The 20173-nt window shown below is 39.4% G+C and overlaps 3 protein-coding genes across 3 annotated transcripts; 1 reads left to right on the plus strand and 2 right to left on the minus strand.

The window, feature by feature from the left end:
* Positions 1–2916: 2916 nt before the first annotated feature.
* Positions 2917–9457, plus strand: LOC137179557 (polycomb group RING finger protein 2-like). Its single transcript, XM_067584323.1, has 9 exons — positions 2917–3143; positions 3769–3896; positions 4362–4458; positions 4560–4615; positions 4746–4875; positions 5281–5320; positions 5461–5559; positions 6474–6554; positions 8196–9457. The coding sequence occupies exons 2-9, from the start codon at positions 3779–3781 to the stop codon at positions 8574–8576; spliced, it is 1002 nt and encodes a 333-aa protein (XP_067440424.1). The 5' UTR covers positions 2917–3143; positions 3769–3778; the 3' UTR covers positions 8577–9457.
* Positions 9458–11146: 1689 nt separating this feature from the next.
* Positions 11147–13591, minus strand: LOC137179558 (CDGSH iron-sulfur domain-containing protein 3, mitochondrial-like). The gene is made up of 3 exons (XM_067584324.1): positions 13326–13591; positions 12190–12306; positions 11147–11730 (listed from the first exon to the last, which is right to left on the minus strand). The coding sequence occupies exons 1-3, from the start codon at positions 13410–13412 to the stop codon at positions 11545–11547; spliced, it is 390 nt and encodes a 129-aa protein (XP_067440425.1). The 5' UTR covers positions 13413–13591; the 3' UTR covers positions 11147–11544.
* A 2723-nt stretch (positions 13592–16314) lies between these two features.
* LOC137179560 (CDGSH iron-sulfur domain-containing protein 3, mitochondrial-like) lies at positions 16315–19350 on the minus strand. The gene is made up of 3 exons (XM_067584328.1): positions 18918–19350; positions 18351–18467; positions 16315–16799 (listed from the first exon to the last, which is right to left on the minus strand). The coding sequence occupies exons 1-3, from the start codon at positions 19002–19004 to the stop codon at positions 16611–16613; spliced, it is 393 nt and encodes a 130-aa protein (XP_067440429.1). The 5' UTR covers positions 19005–19350; the 3' UTR covers positions 16315–16610.
* Between the last annotated feature and the right edge of the window lie 823 nt (positions 19351–20173).

Genomic DNA, 20173 nt, shown 5'->3' on the forward strand with positions numbered 1-20173 from the left:
ATTTTTAATGAGGGAGAAGGAGGAGATGTCATTCAAAGGATTTTAACAAGGTGACTGAACTTTTTTTGTGGAGAAACCGTATCAGACACACATTATTATTTAAAGAAGAGTATTTTTTATAGATATCTTATAACATGTTTTGAGGGAATCTTTAAAAATAAAATGGTGAAACTTATCTGTATAAAGAGGCATCATAAGCTGATTCATTTTAAACTGAAGACAGTGAACTCCCTCTGGATGCTAAAAAGCAACATTCTCAGAAAATATTAAGGACATCTGTGTCCTTAGTGGAAGCCATGGCCCTGGTTGTTACAGATGTTTTGCTGTCAAATTCTGTGACACAAGAGATTCAGCTGCGAAAAAATGTTGACAGGTGAGGAGTTATCTCATAGACACATCTATACACTACTGAGCACCTGTTTCTGTTATCACATATCACAATTTGACCATATCTAATATGTTTAGACAAGACCACATGCTTTCATGGCTTTACCTTCACCAACACAAAATTCACAATATGACCGTGGTAAAAATTACTAGCAATAAAGCTCAGTTTTCTAATCAGGTCACAGAATGTAACCAGTCACGTAAGGATCCCAAAAGACGCAACATCTCAGTAAAGATTGTAATATTAATCTAATTTAAAATATGTAATTAAGTGTCAACTCCCTGAGGTTTCCACAGCTGCTGGTCTGACAACATTGTATAGGAGCCATGGGATACATTCACTCATGTACTGCACTGACTATGATATTTTGCAGAGCAATACTCATTTCAAAAGGTAAGACATGATGATATTAAGACAATAGGATAAAATGTGGCATATTATGTTAGAGACATGACTTTTAGTCACAAACTTTCTCACGTGACTCTAAATGTGAAGATTTTATTTTAAGAAGAGGAATAATTGCTAATACTGCAAAGTGAAATGACTCTTCTGTTCTGTTCTGTTCTGTTCTTCACTAACTGGATATGTACCGTAAATGGTTCCACCGCTGTCCTCACTTGTAATATATGTGGCATAAATGTGATGAAGTACACTGGTATTTCAGTAAATCCGTGTTAAGTGAAATTTCAATAAATTTACAAATTCACCCAAAAACACCTACTTTAAAGGCCATTCTCTGATTTTACCCTCATTTTACTTGTAAGATAAAGGGAGTAAAGGGTATGTGTAGGGAGTACTATTCAGACTGTGAAAATGTATAATGTCTTCTGTGGCTTTAGAGGCCTTTAGAGGCCTGAGAAAATAACCCTGATGACATCATCAGGGTTATTTAGGATTGGGTTTGGAGATAACAGAAAGCCTGCATTAAAAACCGGGCATTTACCAGACAGGGAGTCTAACTAACAGATGTTTTATTGTAGGAGATGTAAGATTCAGTGTGTTTGAAGCTTATATGATGGACTAAAAAGTCAGGATATCTCAGCTGCTGCTGCTGCTTTGATTTTGACTGTTCCAAACACACCTGTAATAGTTTTTAGTTGTTTGTTTCATGTTCAAGGGTACCTCAAAGGAATATAATCCCCATTAGCATGAATTTGGCCTTCCTTTTTGTGAAATTAACCATTTGTTCTTTCATATCTTCATCCTTACAGAATCAATTTGTGACAACACAATTTATTTGTTTCTTGTACTGCCAGGATGCAATTATCACTGTACACTATATTCACCTTGTCAAATGTTCAGTCTGTCAAATTCCTACCCCATCAGCACTGTCTTTATTTATAAGTAAGTTCTGAGAACATTTTTATTATACTTATATATTTATTTTGGTCACAAATGTTTAACTCATTATAGTCTGCAGTCCTGGTATTCATTTCATTTTTACGAGTTGTCCCCAGGGCTCTCACTGGGTTGGAGATGAATGTTTTGATGACTCTGCCTCCCCCTGCAGAAACACTGGTACTTAAAGGGACTGCTGACTCTTCAAGAGTTTACAGTATCTACTATTACACCATCTGGTGATACTCAGTGTTTTTATACCTCGTCATATTTTTTTGCTGCCCTATATGTCTGTAAATTTGTGCAGATTTTTATTCCCATTTAAAGTCCCCTTCCACTCAAAAATATGTTAATATACTTATTGTACTTTCATGTGGATATTTTCTGTGTAAAAAATAATATTTGTGGAGGGTTCTACACTATAAGGTTGTTTTGACATTCATCTGCTGAAGGGGGAACATTTCTCTGTGCTCACCTTAAATCTGAGTTTAAAATGGACTTTACAGTAAAGTAGGAGACATCTTGTGTCCAGCTGTTAAACTATATATATATATTCTGTATTTTTAAATGAGGGAGAAGGAGTAGGATGTAATTTCATTGAATTGTTACCAAGCTAGTTGATTTTTTTTTTAGGAAAAGAATTTTTATTTGTAATTGTATATATCTGAATAGTATACTTAAATGGGTAAACACTGACTTAATACATAATTTAAAAAAAACAACTTGCTTCACTGAATTGTTTAAATTATTAGAATTTCAGCCTATACTTTACCTATAGACTACACTAAAAATAACCTCAACTGTCATATTTGACAGTTATAATATTTGCCCCATGTAGGCTGTACATAACGTTTCTCTGTCCATATATACTTGTGTATATGATTATTATATATGGTTTATTATTGAAGTTTCTGATTATTTTCTAGATATTTAATTTGAATATTATGATTTTTTTAATTAAAAAAAAAATAGCTCAAATGAAATCGGAGCAAGGTTGGCCAATCTCCATGTGTTTGAAACAGAACAGGGGCCCCTGGACATGAGGCCTGCAGGGCCTCTGCAGACAAAATCTCTGACTCAGATTGAGACAAATGGAGGGCGTGGTTAATCCTGTCGCATCTTGCGCGACTTATTGAAACAAATTAATTAAACAAATGTGGAATGCAAACTAAAAGTCATGCCCGGGCCGTGCGGGATGAATGGATGAGGAGAAGGTAAGCGGGGCCTGTAGAGACAGTGGATACCCTGTATGCCCCGTGAACCAGGCGACAAAATAATATCACGTGATCCAAAATGGGCAGTCCTCTGACGGTGCTGAAAAAAGCCATTTTCTGGCGCTGCTGCAAATTCTGTCCAAGTCCAAATAATTTACCTGGATCCTGGTTGGGAGGAGAGGGAAACTTTGATGTGTAATCAGGTAGGAACTGATCGCTCTTTATCGCGCGCGACGCGCCGCTGTTTGCTGAGGCGCACACAAAGTGCACGGTGTCACATTTTCAGTCTCTCTTGTTCGCCTCCTGATACAGCCCTGTCAGTGAATTTAAGATGGCTGCTTTGTGTACCAGTGTGAGTTTCTGTGGCTCTGCACCCCCCTCAGTGTTGGTGTTTTCACTGGATGTGTTTGGTTGTGGTTCTCGGTCGGAGCTCCGCAGAAATGGAAACGCTCTTTGTTGGTCCGCTGGTCGAGGAGCTGAGCTGATGCACAAGATGAGGCCACACAGGGGCTATTCAATAGTCGGCTGCTGTGTACCAGCACACAGCCTGCATTCAGCTGCACGGCTCCTGCCCTCAGCCTTATTTATCGTTATAACATGTCATTACACTTGTATTTGTTGGCCATCAGCTCTCTTTGTTGTGAGCTCACAACCTGCTGTCCCAAGGACGAGCTGCAGACATTGTCTGAGGGAGCTGTGTGGCAGCACTCATTGACCATATGGGAGAGAACTAATAGTCTCAACAAGCATTATGAACATTTACATACATGCTACTGTGCCCTGCCGTGTAACGAGAACGTCTCATGTTGTTATTTGTTTCCTCTGCAGATCTGTCCAGATGGATAAAATGCAGCCCAACCGGATTAAAATCACAGATCTGAATCCACACCTCACATGCCCGCTGTGCGCTGGTTACTTAGTTGATGCTACCACCATCGTAGAGTGCCTGCACTCCTGTGAGTTCCTACAGAAAGCATTACCTTACATGCATGCACAGTGTTTTCATTAAACTCTTTAAGCTCCTGCACATACTGTGGTTGTAAGGAGGTGAGGATATACTGTGACCCCACCTTAATGTTCCTATTAAAACATGAGGCTTATTGAGTAGTAGACCACCTCCACTCTGAGATCACACAGAACATCCACATGTACAATAACATTAATCCTGCAATGCACCTGAAAGTTATAATGTCAAATTGTTGTTGACATTGTGTTGATTTGGCTCCTTGTATAAACTGTGGAGGCTGGTGATGAACTGATTTCATTATATTTAAATTATGTGCAAAAGTATATCAAAGATAGTAATGCATCATATTGGGTTACGTTAGATTGCGTATATGTTGATGATAAATGAACTACACATTAACACCAGTAGCGATGCAGTGTTTTCACATCTGTCTGTGTCCGCTCTGTCTGCACAGTTTGTAAAACATGCATCGTTGCCTTCCTGGAGACAAATAAGTTCTGCCCTCGATGTGACGTCCAGGTTCATAAGACATGTCCACAGCTCAGCATCAGGTCAGCAAGAATGGGTTTTATCAGGGTTTTTTTTTTTTTTTTAAATGCACCGGCAATGTATATTGTACTTAATAACGTTATTTAATTTAATTTATTTCTAGAGCGGACAAAACTCTACAAGATATTGTTTATAAGCTCGTTCCAGGGTTATTCAAAGGTAAGACCATCTTCCTTCAGTGAAGTAAAACATCTTGGAGCGGTTCAAACTCAGCTTTCGTCTTAGTTTCCTATTTTACGAAGCATTTCGGTGTCGGCGGATGCTTATTTTTCTTGTCTGCTTCCCTCAGATGAGATGAAACGGAGGAGGGATTTCTACGCAGAGAATCGTGTGCTGGAACCAGGGGAAGTGGTGGAGACGTTTAACATAGCAGAGGATGAAATCATCAGTCTGTCCATACAGTTCTACGAGAGGAACAAGTGAGTCGCTCTTTTCTTTTTTTTTCTTTTCTTTTCTTTTTTTTTCTTTTCTTTTTTTTCACTGAAAATGGGAGTGAAAATTATTAACGTTTGGTCTGTTCACTGGAAAGTCGCTGCTGAGGCAGGTGTGAAAACAATGAATCGTCATTATCTGGCCGTGCAAAAAGCAAAGGAGACAGAAGATTCACTAAAATATGCATGCACGAGACGTATTTAATCAGAAATTAGTAGTGGAAGTAATATGTGGGAATAAGAGTTGTGTGACCACCCTGTGTGTGGGGGGGAGGGGGGGAGGGGGTGGGGTGCCAATCATCACACCTGCAATATGTCTTTCTGAATATGATGATCTCTATGTTCTGTGTTTTTTAAACCCCCCCTTTTTTTGCATTTAAAATGTTCCTGCAGAAATAATGAGAGGCAGCGTGCAGAGATGGATGGAGACAAGGTAAAGGCTGATTTCAGTGTAGAATAACAGATGAGTAAAGCAGTAGCTGAAGCCTTCACACTTGATTTACCTGTTTAATGTGGTTTCCTGGTCCTCACCCTGGATTTGTGTCTCCCTGCTGCTCTTTTCTTTGTTCTCAGTCCAACGGTAAACGCTTCCTGCAGTGCCCGGCAGCCATGTCCGTCATGCACTTAGCAAAGTTTCTCAGAAGCAAGATGGATATACCCAGCAACTACAGGGTAATCACACACGCTGCACCCAGACGCAAAAAAAAACTCTGATTCTGGCAAAGTAAAACCTAAACTGTAAAGGATGAAAGGCGGCGATGGGAAAGATTTGCGACTCTGAGCATTTTACAAGCATCGTCATGATGGTTGGAAAATACTGTGCATGGTCATCAAAGTCCTATATCTGTCGAGTTAGCGTTCAATTACCATTAACCACAGACTCTGGCTGACATGAGGCATCCTTATTTGTTTGCTTTTTCTGGCACTTCCATATCATTCAGAGCCAAATCAGATCTATCGGAGCTTTCAGGAAAAACTTTCCCATTTGGACATTACAACTCAGATGTTGATGTGAACGGTATATACAGGTTGGAAACTTAGTAATTACGGTAAATCCAACGGTACCTTGATAAAAAAGTATTGTCCACTAGGCTCCTTTGACTTGTCCTTGGTCAAAGATGTCAATTTCTTAAAAATGATGAATCACAGTGGAATTAGATCATTAGGGCCGCAACTAATGATTATTTTCATTACTGATTGATCTGTCGATTATTTTCTTGATTAATCGATTAGTGGTGAAAGTGGTGGAAAAAGTCCACAATCCAAAGATATTCAATTTACTGTCATAGAAGACTAAAAGAGAAGCTGGAATAAGAGAATTTGTACATTTTTTCTTTAAAAAACTCAATGATTAATCAATTAACAAACTATTGCTGATGAATTTTCTGTTGGTTGATCAATTAGTCGACTAATTGTCGCAGCTCCATTTCACAGATAATTAACGTTGGCACAGAATATGGGGTACTTCAGTTAAAACATACTTACGTGCATTACCACTAAGCAGGTCACACTGCAGAATAACGAATGTGTTTTGGTTGTTTTCTGCTGGTAACGTTGCATTTAAATGGTGTGATTGTGTGTTCCAGGTGGAGGTGTTGTATGGGGATGAGCCCTTGAAGGACTACTACACACTAATGGATATTGCCTACTTCTACGAGTGGAGACGGGTGAGTGACAGCTTTCATACCTTTCTACTGTGGAGCTCAAACATTTACTAAACCTGGATTGTGATGATCACTTGTGTGTTTCCAGTTGGCTGCATGGTTTCCTTACATGATACTGTGTGATGGAGTATTCAGTGTTCATGTCATAAGAAAACACTGATATAGATGTTGTAAATCATAGATGTCTGGGTAAGATTTGATCAAACAAATAGAAATGAGAGAGGAATCAATAATGAGTCTATGTAATGGTTATAAGTGAGGTAATGTAATCGTTTAACAGTAAGACGAGCTGCAGTGATTTTAGGACGTTCATGTACAAATACAAGTCAAGCATACTTGATACGCTTTGTGTGTTTAGATTGATTACGTATGAGGCAGCCAATGGGAGCTGTTCATGTAACCCTGCCCAGTGAACATGTGGATGGATGGATTCTTGGTGATGGAGTTGTTAGAAAACTCTTCCTTGTTTGGTGCATTGAAGTTGTTTGTGAGAAACTGCAATATCCTGAACATGAGCAACCAAATGCTTTTTTTTTTGTTTTGTTTTAAATTTTTTGGTGCAAGAAATGACCATATTCCTATGATTCTCAGTTTTCACCAAGTTCTGTGTTTGATTTACTTGTTGGTTTGAATTTCACAACATAGCTTGCGAACGCTTTTCTGCTTTTCAGAATTTGGTTAGATTTCAAACCAGTTCCTACTCCAATCTGCACCACCACATGACAAAAAAGTTAAAATACAAATAAAGCTAAAGCTGAATTCAGTATAAAGCTCTGGTGATCTGCATCCTGTACTGGAATAAACTGCCTGGGTTAGGTAGGATATAGCCTATAAACTTTGGAAAAATCTTTGAAAAATGGCCGACACTATTGTTAAATGTAAACAACTGGCATTACTGGGCTAAAATGGGAAAAAAACACCAGAATGGTCCTACATGCTGAAATTTTGTACATTTATGAACCCTGCCCCCTTCATAGCTGAGCGCAAGTGAGTGAGTTTGGAAAGTCCTGGGTTGACAGAGTGAACTGGGATTGATGTTATATCTAATAGCTAATATCAGCCTCCCTCTTTGCCTCAATCTAATTAGGTCCCTCTGAAGACGTAAATCTTTAAAAAATGTGTCAAAACCATATATTTTACTTTTTTAAAAAAGACTCAGTAATTCCCTGAAACAACTGGGCATTGCAGTTTTTAACAAGCACCATTCAAACAGGAGTAAATAGTGCATGTGTCGGGGACTATTTTCAGCAGCGAATTAATACACATTTGTCGCGCTAGTATTTCTAGCAGCAGGATGGTATGTATGTGGGACTGATTTAAAAATAAACTACAGAGCCCATGTTCATGGTCATGAAGGAACATGTCATCCAGGGTATCAGCGTGGCCCACTGACAGTTTTTTTTTTGACAGAAATTGGAGCTGTACGGCACAAAGAAATAAGATGTATCAGACTTTGGCGCCACAGATAATACTTGATAGTAGAATCAGTTTGTTGATGTTCTGGTCTTTTCATGGGATTTGTTGACAATAAGAATAATTTCACTGGTCTCTGTGGTCCTCATCTGTAAATTTGCCCATATATTGATGTATTTTAGAGGCCGTGCACCTCTCAGCAGTGCTAATAGTGTGTGTACCTCTGTGTAGACCGGACCCATCCCGCTGCAGTATCTGGTCAAACCCACTCGGAAGCGCAGGAGGCCGTCCCAGTCCGCCGCACAGGGCCACTCTGACGGCGTCAACACCAGCCCGACGTCAGAGAGCGACTCCCAGAGCGACAAAGTCCACAGTCCTGCTGCAGCCCAGCCGCCCCGAGCCTCCTCGCAGTCCAGCCCTGCGTCCCACAACCTCCCCCCCGCCATCCAAAGCTCCAACGGTACCACTGTGCCCAACAACACTCAGCGACACACTCTCGCCTCCAAACAGGGCGCCAACGCTCGGAAGGTGACTGTCAACGGTACGAGCTCTGGGGCCAGCAAAGAGGAGGCGAGGGGCGGAGACAAAAGCGGTTTGCCTCCTACGACCTAATGCGTGCACAGGACTGCAGGGAGGACAGTGTTTGAATTGCTCCCTTCTTTCTACAGAGCAAAAAGACTAGCGTGAGCCTCCTTCCTTCTGGACAAACGGGAGGCAGATTACTGTTATCATATTTCAGCAGGAAAGACTGAAAAGTGCAGCCAAATAGACACTTGTATGTATGTGTGTGTGTGCGTGTGCGTGTGTGTGCGTGTGTGTTTATGTGTGTTAGACTAGAACAGTGCACACATACAAACTGTACAGTATGTATCAAATGTGAGCATGTGTGCATACATATGTATAAACTTATCTTTTATACAAGATATTGTAATCGTTTTGTATTGTATATGCAGTGGGTCTGTTTCATTTCCATAGTCCCATCAACTTTGATTTGGCTTCCATAAAACGTGACAAAATGCTGAAAAGCATTGCAGTGCAAACCACTGCGGAAGTTGGATGTAAAAAAAAAAAAAAAAAAAAAGAAAGAAAAAAGCTGAATCCTTGCCCTTGGACGGTCATTTTAGTAACTGCTGTATAAGTGTCCAGTATAAGCAACCGCTCATCAGGTAACACGTACATTACATAACTGTTGATGCACTTTCTGTAGGTCAGATCACACAATCCAAACCGAGAAGTATTTTCCAGCAGGAGAAACATTTCCTAAATTCCAAGCACTACCATGCTCACAAGCAGATGTTTGTCAGCAGACCATGTACGTTCTCTCATGGCAGTCGGAAGAACTCAAAAGGGATTTGAATATTTGGCCATGTATGTTGTAGTTCCATAAATTTCAACATTCCTTTTGTTTCTGTTCAACAAACAATGATACTTTTTTATCAGCCATATGTGCATGTTTTAGGTAAATAAAATGTTTACTTGCTAGGTTTTTCTGACCTGAGTGTCCTGTTTTATGATTTCCAGGAGCATATTGTTGTGTACACAGCAAACACTGATGGTAACAAAACAAACGAACATGAAGCTTTGCTCAACATTTAAACAAGTTTTATTTCACAGACAGTGTTTAATAGAATCAGGCAGTTCTGTTAGAGATTAAAACATGACTTTGACCAGTTAAATAATTCAGGGTACATTATATAATAATAACAATCATTAATCTTCTTTCCATGCAGTTTTGTACAGAGTCACCTTGCAAAGTGCAAAGGTCACTGTCATCATAACATTTTCAAAGAACAGACTAGATTTCATTTTTTTGTTGTCTCATATAAATGTCAGAGCTTTTAAGTAATAAACTGAAACTCAGCAGAAATGATTAGAGAAAAGTGACTTTGACCTTTGACACATCAGATTTGATATGACCAGTAATTCAGCCGGTCTCTGCTCTGTTTGGATGACACACACTAAACAGGCAAAATCCCCTTATCTTTCACTCTTATGAGGTTCTGCATGAATGTGAAACAGCAGTTTTGACATTGAAAGACGTGATTTAGTAATTACTAAAGAAAGAACTTCTCTTCCATCAAGCTATGTAGTTAAGCAGCATGTTTGAATCAGAAAACCCTGTTCTGCTATGTCCTTTTTTGAGGTTCAGTGTGTTATCACATACAGCTAAGTGTCAGTGGTTCATGTGAAAAGCTGCCTGGTGGATGATACACAAAGAACACTCTGTATATTCTACCTAGAGGTCCAAAACAACATTATACAGTACATCAATGTTTTTCACCAAAATCATTGCAGCCGTTTCTACATCAAGGCTCATACACCAGCTGTTTTGAGTTTTTGAGAACTGATTGAAATTTCAGTGTACATGACTTAATCTTACTGTCGCAAAGCTGTTGCGTGAAGAAATGGAGAAACACGCATGTCCTTTACACATGTGTTTGTTTTTGTGCAAAACTATTATATGTCAGTATGAGAGTGTCTCTGTCCTGCTATTTGCCCTGATGAAGGTTGATACCAAAAGTGCTTTCTTTCTTCCTTTAATAAATACTTAGACCTAAGCATGCAGAGGCTCGGTTCTCTCACATCTTAACATTTGGTCTTTGAGTGCAGTCGTCCTTTATTAAGTGCTGCACTGTTAAGAAGCCTGTTTCTTACATCTTAAATGTCTTACTTTAGGGATTTTTAACCTTTTCATCAATGGTAGCCACATAAAAAATGTAATTTGTAATTGCTGCTTTTTCTCTTGATTTTACTAGAAATACTCAATGCCATAAAACATTCCTCTCCCTCCCTCTCGTCTTCTCTCTCTACAAGGCAAATGGCTGATACAGTACAGTATAGTAACAGTAAGTGATTGACATCTTTGGCAACCAGATATAAGGACTATTGATCATTACTGAAATTCTGATATTAACATGAAATAAAATATTTCATTTTTAAATCAGAGGGTTTACACTACTTGTCAGTGTCAATTCATTTGGCTCAATCAACACCTGTCTGACAATCAATGCTTCACTGCATATTCTGCAGGTAGGACTACCTGACTGGAAAATTTGTGCAAACAGAAGCTCCTCAATAATCAATAATTTCTGGACTTTATATCCAGAAGAGGTCCTGCCAGTTTGCTAATTTATGGAGTGAATTGTAAGTATTCTGCACTACCACAGACTCTGCATGCAGGATGAAATTACAACCATTTATTAAAAGAGACAGATACTACAGTATAATGGCAAAGCAAAATCTCTACCAGTGGACTAATTTCTATCATCTTACAGTAAATCATATCACCCATCCCTACTGTTAAAGCAACACTCTCTGTCATATAAAAGACAGAGAGTAAGGAGGACTGAGGTTAAGGACTTTTTACTTCTACTCTCTCCTCTGTCAAGCACAGATGAAATATTGTCAACACACAAGTTGTGTGTGTTGCTTTCATGATCTACAAAAACATGACTGCAACACCGATGTTTATGCTCTGCCTCTACAACCAGAGCGCAGGTTTACTCTCCAAGATCAGGACTGAGGTCTGTCTGTTTGTCTCTCAGTCAAACAGAAATCACTCTGCAATAATCCTCCTTGTTTAAGAGTCAGTGTGTTGATGTAGCGGGGCAGACACGATGAAGTCCTGTTTGTGCGTGCCATCACAGTAGGGCGGGTTGTTTGTGTACTTGCATCCACACAACCAAACTGTGGTGTCTTTTTCTGGGACAAAGCGTAGCGGGAACAGGCCCTGGGCTTTGGTTTTGTGTGCTCCATCGCAGAAAGGCTGAAAGAATAAGAAGTGATCAGAGAATATACAGGATGTACTTTTGTGTACTTCAGACAAGAGCAACACAAGATAAGTAACAGACGGATTCCTGCTCTCGTTGTTCCGCATTGTGTTGCGTAGCTAAACACACACGAGAGGTGAGGATGTGTGGGATTTATCCTTCACAATAAAAAGAAAACACAGGTGTCACACATCACAAGTCATCTGCATCTCTCCACCACTCAGCTCCACCCATACACGCTCACTGAAGCTGAGCTCAGAGGTGTAACACCAAGATAACGTCCGAGGGGAACAAAAAGGTATGCTATAGAAACCAATAAGATAGGAACCTATTTATAGGTGGGAACTCATTTTGGGGAAGTTCACAACAACGAAAGATAGGGACTTAAGGGAAAATTAAGAAACAAAATAAGATAACAAAATCTAGCTTGGCTACAAGGTCATAGGTGGTTTTACCTGTTTCTTGCTGTGTCCACAGGTGCACCACGAGTAACGCTTCCCACCAACAAGCTCCACTTTGAAAGGCTTCTTAGAGGGGATGACAGGTTCTGGTGGAAGTGTGGAGAGATGGACCTGTGGACAGTGGTACACAGAGCGCTCAGTTTCTTTAAATGTAAATATCAGTCTGCTAGGGTTGAGAGAGTATTGCATTCTTAAGGTGGTGTAAATAAACATTTATTTTAAAATGCACTTCTTATGAATAACACTCAACTCAACATTAAACTGAGCTTTAATCTAATTAGCAAGAATGAGTGAAAACACCTGCGTAGGTGTGCAAGTGCATTTAAGCAATACTTCAATGAAGGCTGTCAATTATTTTATCTCATCAGACCTATTTTTCTAGGTTGAAGATGTGTTGAGCTCTACTGAGAACGTGTTGGTCACCCAACTCACAAGAACAGTGCTTTTTCACAGAAGACATTTTGACACGTCATAGTAGGAAAAACACAGGTGTATCAATTAAATGATCAATTAAAAACGATGGCTGAATTCCATTTAGCTGCTTCAGTTTCATTGTCTTGCTACAGTGCATGATGCCTCACTGTCATAGCTAACACCTTCAACAGAGCAGAGCCATCGTTAGTGTCATTAGTAAAACCTGTACTTTTCCTACTTTGACGAGTCAAAATGTCTGCTGTGAAAAAGGCCTATCAAAGCTGCAGGCTAATTGTTCCCAACTGTAATAAAACTAACATGAGTGAGGCAGTCAAGCCAAGGCAGCCCTGAGGAAAGGTTTAATCAGGCTGTGATTGGAAACAGCTGTGCAGAGGTTTCAATGTTATACAGTAGATGGCACTATACTCTCTATACACACTGCTTCCTATAGGCTACTGTTAGCTGGCTATATAAGTGTCGTTCAAGTCTTGCACGTTTTAAGTACCACTTAACTACCTCAACATTATACTCAGGTGTACATTATAGTTACTTTCTGTCTCTCAAAACATTTCTGGAAACAGTCAAACAGTTTAAATGATATAACGTCGGTCGACAGAGCAAAAAAATCGACATATGTTTGCTAGTTAAGACTTATGAGTCAGTCTGACGTCATGTTTACTAAAGCTTATATCGCTAATACAAGGACTTAAAGTTACCTTGAGAGCTACCATAGTGGTTATCCAAGGTTGTCTGAAAGTTAAACTGATCCATTTGTGGTCTAGTTTGGTCACCAGCGTATTCATGTTTCCACAATAACAGACCCGCGGTCATCCACACAACATGACGTAACCGTGACGTGGTTCAGAGAAAATCCGCTTTGACGTCACAGCCGCAGAAAATAACAAATAGGTCAGTGAAAGAAAACACAAACACTGTGGAAAAGCAGTGCAGGATCTGACCGTCACAACCTAACAGCGATCAGCCGGCGAGGTGATTGGATAGAGATGCTTCCTGAAGAGTCACGTGACAGCAGCTGAGCGGTCTGCATAGATTTTAATGGAGACTGACAGAGATAGTCAAGAAAAGAAGAAATAAAACACTGCAGGATTATTCAGCATGGACCTTCAAGCCCATGCTGTGGCTACCACTGAGGACAGAGAGGTCATGTTCTCTGGAAGAAGTGCATTATGACATTTACATTTTACAAAAGTTGCACACAGTGGTTTTTAAAAGGGTGAATATCAATATTTTTGAGATGAAGTGTCCAAAAATTTGACAGCCTAGGTCATGGAAAATAAATACATAAATAAATGCAACAATTAAGCATGTCATAGAATTCTATCATATCTTTTTTGGAAGACTAGTTGAAAGACAAAAAAAATTGACAGAACATTTTACAGCATTTTCAGGTCTCTTCAAAATGATCTAGAAGTGGAAGGTCTGCTTCAGTTTTCTATGTTAAGTCTGCTCCACTACACTTCAGAGGGAACTAAACTTTGCACAAAAAGTAAGGAAATTTGTGTTTGGTAGATTATTTCTTTGTTGTAACAATGCTTCTTGGCAATAAATCTTATACCGTTGGAAAGCCTGTTTATTTCCCTTTTAAGTGGTGCCACATTTGTAAGGAACATGCATTTGTGGGATGAGCAGCAGAGCTGAGTATGTGGGTTGTGCCCATGAAAAATTTGCCAAATCTTCTCTGCCAATGCCAAACAGCTTGCTGTTTGACTCTTGTTTTGAGCTTCTGGTATGCATGGGCCCTGTTACAGTGGTTGGTAGGTGTCTACTCCAAGAATAGGCATGCCACGTTTGACTGATCTGGATAGGGCCCTTGGGATAGGGCAACATCAAGCTGGTGTTCCGCAAAACCAAGTTACGGCATTATTTGGAGTGAGCCCTAGTACCATCTCCAAAGTGAAGGCCAAGCTCCATATAATGCGGGATGTCAGAGACAGGTTGCAAAGTGGGTGTCCCAAGAAGACGACACCCCAAGAAGACAGTTTCCTCACCCTGTCAGCACTTAGGTACCGTAGGCTGTCTTCTATAGATTTGCAGTCAAGGTTTGCAGGACGATATGGCCAACGGCTCTCTGCCCAGACAATCTGGAACAGACTGCACGCAGCCAATCTCAGGCCAGTTTGCGCTGGTGTCGGTAACATGTGCACTGGAACCTGAACATATGGAGTAACGTTATGTTCAGTGATGAGTCCAGATTCTGCCTGCGGCACACTTTGACCCTCATAGGGTCAAAGTGTGCCGCAGGCCGCAGGGAACCTATGACCCTCATAGGGTCAAAGTGTGGAGAAGACGCAGAGAACGCTATGCTGATTGCTACACCAATAGAGTAACATCTTTTGGTGGAGGCAGTGTGATGGCGTGGGGCAGCATCTCAGTCATTGGAAAAATGAGGCTTGTCATCATTGGAGGCAATCTCAATGCAGAGAGATATCGAGATGAGATTCTGCAACCACTGGCAATCCCATAGCTCCTGTTTGTTAAATGAATAAATTGTTAAATTGCCAATATGTCTTGTTTCTTCAAACTTCAATCATCCAATCCACCAAACACCAAACAATGTCAATGGCAGAATAAGCTGTTTGGCATTGGCAGAGAAGATTTGGCAAATTTTTCATGGGCGCAACCCACATACTCAGCTCTGCTGCTCATCCCACAAATGCATGTCCCTTACAAATGTGGCACCATTTAAAAGGGAAATAAACAGGCTTTTCAACGGTATAAGATTTATTGCCAAGAAGCATTGTTACAACAACGAAATAATCTACCAAACACAAATTTCCTTACTTTTTGTGCTAAGTTTATTATATTTTTTATCTGAAAGCTTTAGTTACTATTTACTTTTCAGATTTAAATTGAAAATAAAACATGATCAGGAAAAACGCCCCCACAAACAAAATGAATAAAATACACATTGTTAAAGATTAAACCAGCTGTTTCTAACCTTGTTAAACACAGAGAAGTACATTCAGTTTCTATGCACCACATGTCAGGAACAAACTCCCAGAAACTTGCAGGTCTGCTGCAACTCTCTGTTCTTCTAAATCAAGGCTGAAGATTCTCTGTGTCTTTTATTAGATTAAATATTGGGGCATTTTATTCATATCTCAGACTGCACTGTAGCTGGATTATAATTTTCATTCTCCTCTTTATCCTTATTCTTATATTTCAGCTTTTTTTTTTTTTTTTTTTTTTACAATTTAGCTTTTTCAATTTCTATTTAAAAGGTGTCTTTTTATGTTTCCTCTACGTTTCATGTAAAGCACTTAGAATTGCCTTGTTGTTGGAAGGTGCTGTACAAATAAGCTTTTGTCTTATGAGCTCTTGTATAGAATCAGTGTGTAGTTGTGGCTCCTTGTCATGTTTCAGATGTCTGAGTTATTAGCAGTTCCACCAGAGACACATTTCCCCTCTAAACTTGTCACATGGTTTCACTTCAATAGAAGTTTAAAGGATGCAATATCTCACCAGTTTTTACCCCCCAAAAATTGGCAGATTTTCTACAACACAAGTAGTTTTGAGTAAATTTCGCTAATAATACTTCTGTACTGCAACTTAAGTATTATTTTAAATACAATAATTTTACTTGTAATGGAGTATTTTTACATTCTTGTCTTCTTGTCTTTACTTTTACTTAAGTAAAGGATCTGAGTACTTCTTCCACTGCTGGTCTTTGATGCAACACAAAAATAGTTTTTGAAGCATTTTAATGGGTTGTGAATTTGTATGAGAATGTAGTTTAGAAAAGACATTTTAATAAACATTAGTGCAAACAAAGTATCAGTCTGACAAGTATGGAGAGGATAAACAAATGCAGGGTATCTGGACATTATCACATCCTCCCAACAAAAACAAGCAGATGCTGTTGATCCTCACAGCCTCTGTGCTTCTGTTGAGACAACATAACTCTTGAAGTCATCGTTTTTCTGTTTAAATTCCCTTTTTATTACTCCTTGGCTCCGCAGGGCAGACATCTTGAATTCTGCTCATTTAAACACGCTTTTCACCGACTTCACTAAATCCTGGAAGATGACCTTAAGGTGCGAGCCATCGCAGTAGGGCGCGTTTTTTGTTTGCTTACAGGCACACAGCATGACTGTCCTGTCTCTGTCGGGGGTGAAGCGGAGTGGAGAGAAGCTCGGTGCGTTTGTCCTGTGAGCTCCATCGCAGAAAGGCTGACAGAGAGGAAAGAGAGAGAATATGTCATCTTCCAATCAGTTCACAGAGGCTTTTAATCTTACATCTCTTAAAAAATATTGCCTGATGACTTTTTAAATTATTTTATACTCTGAAGCAGACCACCAAATACATCATTATGACAGGGTTAGATTGTATAAAAAAACACTTTTCTTATGCAATTGTGATGGAAACAAGTTGTACAAGTTTAACAACATGTGACCAAGCTGCATGTACCTGGTGTTTGTGTTCATGTGGTCAGTAATCACTGGTTTATTTAGCACGCAAACAACACAAGATTAGCTATAATTTAATATCTTGCTGCTTATTTCCTAGTAGGGCCTGTACAGGTAAACATAGTGTAATGGTTTATATGGATATATTTGTGTTTAAGAAGTGGGATTTGGCAAACTCTCTGGAGTTTGATCAGATCTTCTGCCAGTATAGATATGTAGACATTTCACAGCAGGAAAAGCACAGGTTTAATTAATAACATGAATTAGGGCTGCATTTATCTATTGTTAATGTGACAAATGTCATCTGTGCTTTTGCTGCTTTGATAAGTCAGAATGTCATGAAACCCCCCCACAAACAACTGTGTTAACCTACATGATTTCTGGGTGATGAAGTAAAATGTTTAATCAAATCCAGTTTGTTAGATCTTGCTGTCAGTAGATTTAAACAACAAAACAAATATGTGTATATAATTTTATACTATATTTAACTTTTTTTTGGTTCTCTCCTTTCCATTACTGGGAGTCTCTGCACACGCCAGCACATTTTGTGATATTGAGGTTTGTTCTTCTGACTTACAAGTAGTCATTTGGCCATAATTCAAAGGATCTTAGCTGAGTGTTTATAGGCGCAGATAAGAGAATCTTAGTTATGTTGCATACTTACAACACAACTAATCTTCCAAAAAAGATATTGAAAGATATTGACTTCATTTGACTCATTTGGACGCTGAAGCTTCATATTAGCTTCAGATAAACTTTTTAATACATTTTTGCACAGAAGGAGGACTGTGGATTTTGTCCCCCGTCACTTACATTGTAAGTGCATTATGAAGGGATCTTCTAATGGTCAGTATGAACAGGACGAATAATTATGACAAGAAAAACATTATGTAAACATTCATTTGGGCATGTATTGTTTTTAACTATTGTTTAAAGACAGGCTTGAAAAATTGTGAACATATCCATTAGGTCAATAAACTAACTGTCATAAAGTATTAATAATTTCCCCCCTCAACCTAATAAATGATCTCAGCCAGCTTTATTGTTGCTCCACTGTGCCTAGCTTTACTGCTTTCATACCAGTTTGTGCATTACACTGTTAACGGTCACAGAAAGAAATTCAAGTCTTCACCAGCAAACAGTACCTCAAAAAAAAAAAAGAAAAAAAAAAAAGCAACAAATTTAAAACAGATGGGATCACAAACAGGACATAGAAAGCTCTAAATAAGCGGTGACTAAATGACTTGCATCCTGCCTTAGGTGAGCTCCAGGTTGCCTCTAAAACCTGCAACCCTCCCCTCTGTGCAGACTGACCTGCTTCTTGCTGTGTCCACAAGAACACCAGGCGTAGCGTTTCCCAGCAGACAGCCTGACCCTGCAGGGCAGCCGGGCTGCAGGGACAGCCTGTGTAGACTGCAGGCAGCACTGCACCTGGAAGACAAAAAGATAAAAATAAAAAAATGCACCATCACATGTGGAGCTCTGGAGGATTCCTCAATACCTCAATACCTAAACACAAAACAACAATGAACTCACGGCAGACATGTTTTGGAAAGACAACAAGAAAGCTACATGTTTAACCAGCAGGCTGATTTACTGATACAAAATAATTTATGACACCAGCTGACCATAAACATCTCAGAAAGATACACTAACTTTCTGACATGAATTGCAGATTGTCTGTACTGTACCAGCTTACTTTGTGCTACTGAAGGAGGGTGTATCAAATTCTTTATTTGAACAGAAACAAAGAAAAGGAAAGTACAGGTGCTTTGTAGGCGTCCTGACTCTGAAATACGACGCGGCAGTAAACGCAACACTAACCTAATAAACAATAAAAATAGTCAAACTGTTAGTTTGTGGACGTTGTTGAAGTCTCACCATCGAAGAGGAAGCAAACAGCTGAGGTCGTCTGAAGGTCTGCGTGCATCCTCTCCGCACTGCAGCGATAAAACTGGCTGCCTGCATTTGGTTTTCAAAGTTCAAGCGGACTAAGTTGCGATAATTTACCAGTGCTTCTAATATCAAGAGGGAGACCAAAACCTTCACAGACAGTCAGCCGCCTTCACGAGAAGTAGGAAGAACTCTAGTAGGAGTTGCAACATGGCCACTGAGCAGTCCAGGTGATTGGCAGATTAATGTAAACAATCCTTCACTTTTTATACCACACTGCTCCTCCTCCTCCTCAAACACTGTGACCTTTATCCATCACGGCCGAGCACCGAACGGCGCCAAGGCACTGTTGTATTTGAAGGAATCGTTATTATTATTCCTTTCTCCCAAAAGAGTCGTATTTTTGAGTAGGTAAACGTGCTCGAAAATGTAAAGTTTGCACGTGCATCAGAAGTAGTGAAAAATGTAATATTTTATAGGTCTTGGGTAGGTGTGTGGCAAAATGCCTCGAGGGCGCCCCTTAGAAAACTTCAAATGAAACCCCCCACCTTTAAATTTAACGTACATGAATGAAATTTGGTAGACACATGTATTATGTCCAGACGCACAAAAAAGCCTCTTGGAGCCGTACCCTAAGTCCAACAGGAAGTCAGCCATTTTCAATTTACTCTACAGTTTTTGCCCTGTGCAGGCGTTGTATTTTAAAGAACTAAAGACCTTTGTGATGAAAAGTTATTAAAATCTTGAGTTTTCATTGAAAGCCCTTGACGTGGCGATGCGGCGAATTTCAGTGTTCCGCCAAGAAACAGGAAGTTGTTGTAACTTAAACGTACATCGTCCAATCTGCCCCAAATTTCGCATGTTTGATAAGAGTCCCAATGGTCCCAACCTGAAAACATGTATGTCAATATTGAGTCAGGTTGAACAGATCCAACCAGATCCAGAAGTCAACCAAAGCAGAGTCTTTGGCAGATTTTCTCTTTACTATAATGCAGATATAAATATTAGTAATCCATTCATAAATGCCCATGAGTTTCTCACTTTCTAGTCAGTCATTTGAAGTTAATAAATGTTTGATTAACCATTAATAAAGCAAATAGTTACACCTTATAAATAAATATTTATATGATAAAGGTAAACACAATCCAAAGGGATTTTTCACAACCTGGCAACCCAAACATTGTTCTTATGAATGGCTACAACTTATCTATAAAGCCTTAGCTAATGATTTATTAACCATTAAT

Source organism: Thunnus thynnus, chromosome 3, assembly GCF_963924715.1.
Source record: "Thunnus thynnus chromosome 3, fThuThy2.1, whole genome shotgun sequence".
NCBI classification, from domain to species: domain Eukaryota; kingdom Metazoa; phylum Chordata; class Actinopteri; order Scombriformes; family Scombridae; genus Thunnus; species Thunnus thynnus.